General features: G+C 48.1%; 3 protein-coding genes across 3 annotated transcripts; all 3 read left to right on the forward strand.

Moving 5' to 3' along the window:
* Positions 1-1,670: 1,670 nt before the first annotated feature.
* On the forward strand, positions 1,671-2,240 carry BGZ61DRAFT_487093 (uncharacterized protein; the record flags this gene model as incomplete). The annotated part of the gene is made up of 1 exon (XM_046249933.1): positions 1,671-2,240. The coding sequence occupies one exon, from the start codon at positions 1,671-1,673 to the stop codon at positions 2,238-2,240; it is 570 nt and encodes a 189-aa protein (XP_046094319.1).
* Positions 2,241-4,399: 2,159 nt separating this feature from the next.
* Positions 4,400-5,128, forward strand: BGZ61DRAFT_295069 (uncharacterized protein; the record flags this gene model as incomplete). Its single annotated transcript, XM_046238621.1, has 1 exon — positions 4,400-5,128. A coding segment is annotated over one exon (729 nt), but the record flags the coding sequence as incomplete, so codon positions are not given.
* Positions 5,129-5,853: 725 nt separating this feature from the next.
* On the forward strand, positions 5,854-8,077 carry BGZ61DRAFT_204369 (uncharacterized protein). Its single transcript, XM_046237948.1, has 3 exons — positions 5,854-7,368; positions 7,422-7,922; positions 7,980-8,077. Exons 1-2 carry the CDS (start codon positions 5,913-5,915, stop codon positions 7,736-7,738), a joined length of 1,773 nt encoding a protein of 590 aa, XP_046094321.1. The 5' UTR covers positions 5,854-5,912; the 3' UTR covers positions 7,739-7,922; positions 7,980-8,077.
* Positions 8,078-8,349: the final 272 nt, after the last annotated feature.

An 8,349-nucleotide genomic window follows, 5' to 3' on the forward strand; every position in this document is an offset into this window, starting at 1 on the left:
GCATGCGAACCAATGCGAATTCTCTTCCAGCTTGGATTTAGTCAAGGAAGCAGCAGATTGAAAATACTGCTCAAGGTTTTGTTGAGCGCAAGGGGCCATTACGATGGCATAGCTGTTTTCGCATAAGTACGTTGCTATCAGCTGTATAACATGCTGATGGTTAGCACGTTTAAGGATATCGACCTCGTTTTCGATTGCCCGCAGCTCGGTTTCTCGATCCTGACTTTGGGTGGACTGGTTGGATAGCTGGATCCTCTTTCGTGCAAAAATTTGGCCCGTAAGTTGCCCCGCAGTTCCTGTCACTTTGTCCACGGCGCCGACTGCACCGGTCCCTATCCAGCCAAGATGAGTAAAGGGAACATCAGACTCTTCCTCGTAGTTGGAATGAGACGAGGCTGACATGTTGAAGCTGCGACAGAAATGTGGTCTTTAGAAGTGATTTAAGACGAGAAGGATCTGGCGGGGGCAGTCGCATACTTATTTGTTTAAGTACCGCCTGGCGCCCAGCTTTGGGGCTGAGACAAGAACGGCAACTGGCCAATTACGGTCATGCTGCTACCGCCCTGCGTGCTTGAGAGTAATGAGTTGGAGATATCAACACTAGCTAACCCTAATTGGGAATAGCAGCCTCAGACAGTCAGCCTTTCATATGGAGATTTTGGGGTCAGGGATGACGGGCTGTTCAGAGAACAAAACTTTATCAGAACAAAATAAAAATAAAACCAGTTATAGAGTGAGAGAATCGTAGACGAATGAATCTAGTCCTATATTTTTCACTACCCGATGACACAAGTTATTGGAGTTTGGAATAATTGTCGGATTGAAGCTCGACAAAATGATTGCTGACATAAGAATGTCTTGGCTCAGAAAAAGTCCGAAGAGGAAAGGCTTCGACCCACTGTAAAGTCTTGGCTCAGAAAAAATCGAAAATGGAATAGTGCGAACCCGCTCGAAAAGTCTTGGCTCGGAAATATTCAAGAAAGGAATAGCTTCGTACCCTGGCGGGCTGCATATCTTATCGCGTTGTTTGGTGACAGGGTCCGAAACTTGCTGCCTAGGAAAAAGCAACGTCGCAACAGGATAATTACAATAAGTCGCCCAGCCAGTTTGAGGCTGCTTGATGACGGTATATTTACAGCGGACTCCTTTGAGAAAATCTCGTACAAAACTCTCCCGTACTCCCTAAAGCTATAGGGCGCCAGGCGGAGGCCGCTCTGGGGCAGATTGGAAACAGGTGTAGCTATGTATATCTGACAAGGCTGTGGAAGATTTTGCTGTTGATGGCCCAGGGCACGATCTTTGGGTCGTACCTCCGTATGATCAAGCCACCAAACTTTCGTCTCTCGAGGAAAACAACTGCCGAAATTGCCTCTCAATATGATGCTGACTGTGTTATACACTGCCGTGATCCCTGAAAGCCACAGTAATAGAATGGTGACTGATAATTTCCTCTGTATAAGGTGTAATTTTCGTTCATCTTCTCGCGCAGATGCGATGGTCTCTATTTGTATTCAGTTATTCCCCACAATACTGCCCCAAAACTTGATTTACTTGCTTGCAACCAAGTCAATCGACAGAACGTTCGTTCACTACATCAATACTATTGCATTTATCTGTATCTGATAAGCTGTCCTTTTCACTTTCATCACTTTTGCCTTTCCCGAACAAGCATGCCCGATAAACAACAGCCGAGACGCCGAGGGCGGCCTAGAAAGGTCCAGACAGAAGAAGAACGACTAGCGGCGCAACGCATACACTCGAGAACATATCACCACCGCCGATTACAACAAAAAGATATGGCCTCGAACCTTCATATGGAGTTTTACCAGCACGTCCCTTACACTCCGGCCACCTCGTCGGCGGAACTTGAAACGCCGGGTTCTCGTATAGCCCTGGACAGCTTCGCTATACCAGCATCGAGCAGTCCCAAAGATTCAGATGATCCTGACCCTCCTTTGGTCGGTGACTCCATGTGGAATCAGGATCATGATGTCTTTCGAAATAATGACCAGAATTGTCCGTCTGATGTGGACAGCACGACTAGTCGTGTATCCGCTGCTTCGGAAGAAAATGATGAGATCTATGATACATCATCACTCCCAAACTGTTCAGCTGGGGAGGGAATGCATCAACCTGACGAGAGATTGCAGGAACTCCTAGAAGCAGTCGAGAAAAGCCTTCGTATCTCGACGTTACCAGCCCAAGGTATCTTTGCCGAGTCCCTTTGCGTCGCGTCTTAGGGTTGCACTCAGGACTTGCCTTAATTACTGATTACAACCATAGCTGATGAATGCGACAATGAAAACAATGAATGTTATGACGGCAGCGATTCCTTCGAGCGTCTTCGTCAACACCGATCAACTCCCGATGACTCAGTTCCCACACTTGAACAGTACCTTGCCCAAGAATGGGCGGCCCACCCGAGCTGCTCAAGCCAATAACATACAGCAGATCACGAGGAATTGGCCAAGAACGAATTCCATTACTCCTGCGACTCTCTAGACGATGTTGTTGCTCGGCTAGATGGCTTGATTGATGACGACTATAGCCACCATCTACTCCTATATGTTACAGATCCTTCTTCTGATCTTCTTAATCACGCCTCTCGGCCTAAGATTGCCTATAATGGCGATACTCATCCGGCCGTGGGGCATCTAATGGACCCGTATTGTTATGATTATCGGGCGGCTTGTTAGATTGCCTTGGAAGGATCCCTTAGTGGCGGTGCACTGCTAAGCCTCTGCCTCCCGACAAGATACGGCTTTGATAAGTTATTTGTAAATGACCTGATTTAGAAAACCTACGATATTGATAGTATTTGTAGTTTTTCCTCTTTCTTAGCTGTTGCTAAATTGGGTATTTAATGGTATCTATAGCCCTTTGCTGTCTTTAACTATACCGACGATGTATATCTTAACATCGATGTCCCGAGTAATAGTTTCACCCAAACTAACTATCGCTTCTAGGAACCCTTTTAGCAACGACTCCTATACTATGTGCCTAACTATTGCTTTAGCTGGATTTAAGGTTTGATCGATATATTTATTTGGGTATTCTTCCCAGCTCTATGTCCCCAGCACGTACCGGATAATCTACTTAAATATATCTGTCTTCCTAAGGAATACTACTTGTGTTGGTACGATTAGGTTCTATTGCCAGCTATTACTGTAGCAGTATAAGACTCAAATATACTCCAGTACATACCCAAAAGCCGCTATATCGCCCAATTTAATTCCCGCGCCCGACAAGAGGGCATCTCTACGGAGCGCCTCAAGGATGGGAATGCAATACCGACATCCTCGGCTAAGGCAGGAGGACTAATACACTTTCTTATGTTCTTTAACAAAGATACCTTGGTGCTATTTGGCAAGGGGTCCAATCTTGTGTAGTGGCATTCCCCTAATTTGCCGGCATAAGGCTGTATATGGGGGCTAAGAACCTGAAACTTGCCTATATGAATGCCGATCTTATGTAGACTATCCATGACTAGCGTAACTAATAGAATGCTGCTGTAGACTAGATATTTCTTGACCCCTGTATTATGTATATTAATATTAGTTGTTAATATACCCCTTAAATTGGCTCCGTTGCTGAGGCTAATGTGCTTTTATGGCGGCAATACTGTCTAAAATGCCTTTAGCGATAGCAATAGGACTGGAGTCGTTATTATAATGCCACGCACTCTGATAAATAAAGATCACCTGAAAATTCAGAGCTACTTAAGCCTGGATCCATTCCCCTCCGTCCCGCTGAGTACCCTAAGCTTACGATGCGTGACGCGGTGGATATGACTATTAAGCCTACGGACGGGAGCCGTGAGGTTCTCGAAGGTCTCGTATACAGCCAGTTCTACAACCCCATCAAAGTTCCTTTTGACGTCGCTAAGCAATATCCATTCCAGAACCGCCAGCTCGAAAAGATGGCCCTAGATCCTGCGTATCTAGATGATTGTGAAGGATCTACCCGTGGGAGCCATGCCAACCAGGCCTCTCTCAAACTTGCCTATCGCCTGAGCAAGCTGCGTGTAAGAGCGAGCTTAGCTCCGGATGGCAGGGACGGCGTCTCGGTCCCGTTCACTTACGGAGTTCGAGCTGAAGATCGCATATCTTTGGCGCTGCTCGAGCGCGTCGTCTTACACTTCGATCCTTCTCAGCCGACGACACAGGCAGGCTGTGATCGGCCGCCCCCGGATCGGGAGTCTCCGTTTTTGCCATTCAATCAAGAACAATGGCGCGCTTTTTGCACGGCACTATCAACAAGTATTGCTTTCTCTTCGAGTACATTCAATCCCAAACTGCAGACAGATATTCCCTACCTGAGACTATCGTCATGATCCTGGCACTTCGAAGCTTGCGTCTGAACATGTCTGGAATCATCACCAAAGAGTCAGTACTATGGAGAGCGTCGGAAGTCGACCCGGCAAATTGCTGCACAAGATGCCCGCCCACAGGACCGTGAGGTTGAACGAGAGGGCCTTGGCTTGTGTAAAATCTCAAAATATTACGGGCTAGGTTGGTGGCTCTCGGGTAAGTTTGACTGGGATAATTGGCGCTTCAAGGACGATGTTGGCGACCGACTAATGGTGGGCAATGATATCCTACAGGGTGAATATGGTCGACAGTGGAAGGTAATCCGGGACATCCGCGACGTCTATGTGCGGATGTGGCAGGCGCACAAATGGGCTCAACAATACTCCGTACGACAGTTGCCAAAGAACCGATGCGTCTGGCTTGAGTATCTGTGTAGTACGGTCATCGAACTCTTTCAGTGTGATATGTGGCGGGCAGCAAGGAAAAGTCTTGACTGGAAGGGCGGCTCCGACCTCACGGACGAGGCAGCTGCTCAATACTCTGCAACTCAACCTCCGCCGTACTGCTATGATGTTCTCCAGAGCTCCTTCCATGACCGTCGTCGCAACATCAACCATACCCGACCCCATTTCCTGACAGGCAACAAAATCCGCTTTCCTCACGTGTGGGACCTCGTCTGTGATCTTCTTGGGTTCGACCTCCGTGATGGTCACTTGGAACAGCGGAAGGGCCTACAGTCAATGCCTTACCGCATCGCTGTCCGGCGTAGTATCGAGCTGATCAGCGATGTGTTAGGCCATGCGGAGGCGTGCGTGTGGTTCATGAAACTTGGCCATCTCCTCCTTCTTACGCATTGGATCCTTCCTTGGCCTTCGAACACTGAATTCATCTCGACTACGAAGGTATCGAAAATGCCACGCTTGACGCAATGGCTAGGCGTCAAGAAAGCATTGCCAATACGGGCCGCAAAGACCCAATTGCTATTGGGGTTCAAGCTACATTCTGGGTTGGTGCTGGAGCCTATGAATATATTGGCGACATTAAGACCATTGAGTACAGCAGCGCGCCGAAAGCCGTACGGAAGTGCATGGGCAATGTTTCAGTTGTCCTCCATCGCGACCACGGGACTCATGAGGCGATGGTGCGTTATCTAGTCAAGCAACTAGATCTAGAGCAGAGCAAGCATGCGTGGGAAGTTGTCTTCTCCGTCGAGAAAGGTGGCAGCGCGCCTGGACCAGCACGACTGCCCGAAAGGGCTTAACTGTCTCTGGGAGTAGAATAGAACTGGGAACCGGAGAGGGAGCACGTCGGCTGGCTGTCATTGATGAGGCTCTCCTGGTTGTGGAGCAGTGATTGTGGCGTACAGATTCTTGGTGGCTCTTCAAGTGCGGCGTAAGTGGCAGTGAAATTAAGGCGTCTTCTGTGGCGGTGAAGCAGGTGGCGGTGCTGTGTGGCGTCAGGGGTGGTGGTTCCCGAGGGGGCGGAAGGAAGAACCTTTCGTTCCGAAAGGCAAATCCCTCAGTGTGGAGTAAGAATTCACACCTGTCATCACACCCAAGGATCCTCGACTGCTTCAATTCAGCCATCTCGGAACAACCAAGAATGCAGCCTGGTCAACAAGAGTACCAGCACTTCATCCCTCAGTTCTTGCTCAAGAACTTCTCCCACCCATTCGTCTGCCCCAACACTGCCAGAACGCGGAAGAAATGCAGAAAGCCTCATCATGAGAAGAAAAAGCACCCGGGCGATCCAGTTCTTAACTGCTTGGACATATCGTCACGTGGCTTCTCCGTCCAGGAATATCCCGTCAGTCGCGTATGTGGCCTGGATGATATGTACATCAATTTGGCAAATACGACAAAGGATCGCCGCCGGTTAGAGGTCAAGTTTAGCAACTTGGAAAGGGATGCGAGTCAGATCTATCGCAGAATTGTCACTGCCTACGGATCTGGAGAGTCGCAAGTATGCATGACCAGAACCGAAAAGGACCTGCTGCGGAAATTTCTATTCTTGCTCAAGTACCGTGGATCGCAGTTTTATTGGACATACTACAATGCCAAGAGTATCAACGATTATAAGGAAGATGACAAAGAGCTCCTAGAAGCTTACATGAAGAAGAGAGGATTTCACCGACCCATAGACGTATGGCTCGAGTCTCTGGAGACTATCATCGACATCCACATGGACGCCGAGCGAACGTGGGAGCAGCACATCGGGAAGAAGATGTATTTTTCCGATGCTGAGTTTTTCATCGATCGAATAGGGGCCACGTATCTTGCCATTTGCACACCAGAGAATCCGGAAGACGAATTCATTCTCACAGACAACAGCTTCAATGTATATGAAGGCTATGTCACGGGCGTACAAGACGAGACGACTGGCAAGTTCTCTCAAACATCATATCCATTCCACGACTTTTCGACGCTATCTCCACGGTTGATGCTCGTTCTGCGGTCTACGTATCTTCCTGAGCCTCTCGAAGACGCCATCCCAGAGGTGAAGATGGAAAAGCGGAATCTGCGGATGCTCTATTCTACCTTGAAAGAGTCCAACCTAGAGGATCTTCCTGTACACAAGGCCGTTTGTGAAGACATGATGAAAAGAATTGCGAGGCGAGCAAATGAACCTGGATATGAACCGGTGTATCATCAGGGTGATAGGTTCTCCTTCAAGTTTTTCCGAATCCCCAACCGTCATGTGCGCTTGATCAACGGACTCCTACTCGACCATGCTTTTCATGGCTCTAGAATTGTTTTCAACCAGAAAGACGTCTTCCTGGACCAGTTGGAGTGGTTCTTGACGGATCCTCAGGCAGTAGGAAAGGTTCTGGACGACGAGAACAGGTCCGCTCGGCTCAGATACCTCCTACTCTTGACCAATTTTATGGCAGGTGAAGGGAGGGATATACAGTTGAGATGCGACCTGTCGCCAATAGAAACTACAACTGATGTGGAAAGTTCTCGGTTAAGGAACATAGCCTCGATGAGGATGCTCGAGGAAATGATGACTAGCAACTCCAATGATATTTGGACCTTTGATGGGATTTATAAGACGCTAGGTACGTTCATTGAATACGCGAACCCTACAGGAAGACTGAATCTCGAGAGCTAGGCGGAACACAAGCAACGCTTACCGAAGACACGGAACAGTCGATTCTGATGGTTTCCTTCGGGATTAAAATCAGCTCCTGGAGTCGTGGACTTTCTGAGACAGTTCGACGCAGGAATCACACTCGCATCCTGAATGCATATCAGCGCCTCCCGTGCAGAAGATTCTGGATGTACTTGAAACGAATTAGGTCCTTGTCAGCAGGGGTACTGGAGATGTTGTCACATGAGCATTTATCATTCCGCGACGACCAGAACTGGCGAGGGCCGGAAGATATGCTCACTTATGGTCAGTTAAATCATGACGACCGCCAAGTTTAAGTGAGATGAACTGAGCCATGAATAGCATATGCTTTGATCGAACCGTTCAAACTCAACGCCGCCATGTACAAAGCTTTTGAGAATCACATTGCCAACTTGAGCCTCAAGGAAAAGATGGTCATGGCGTATATCACGGCACAAAGGCATGACAACTCAGAAAACATGGCGGAGATGTTTGTGCAAGGCGAGTTCTGTACCGAAGAAAACATAGTTCTTATGAGACTAATAATATCGCTAATAGGGCCACGTCAGGCAAAATCATATTCGTCTGATTATGATGTGATCATAGAGGAGATCGACGATGACTACATTGTCGAGTCTAAGACACGACAAGCTCCGGTAGCTGGCGTGTATTCATTCCCTGGTGGAGATGAAGAGCTGATTCGTTTTGTATTCATCATCGTTGGTCTTCTTATTTATCTTATTTGGATCTTGTATCGGGTAACCTGTTGGTCTATGTGGGTGACAAAGCTCGGGTTCAGCTTGGCGTACCCAGACGATTTCGTCTTGTCTTAAAATGAGTAGCTTTCGTGCGTGCTCAGGAGCCTCCAGTGACAACTCCTCACGTTCGTTCTTCCTGTCTGTGGCTCTTCTCAATCGACGGGGAAGAC

Source organism: Ilyonectria robusta, assembly GCF_021365365.1.
Source record: "Ilyonectria robusta strain PMI_751 chromosome Unknown BGZ61scaffold_62, whole genome shotgun sequence".
In the NCBI taxonomy this organism is placed as follows: Eukaryota; Fungi; Ascomycota; class Sordariomycetes; order Hypocreales; family Nectriaceae; genus Ilyonectria; species Ilyonectria robusta.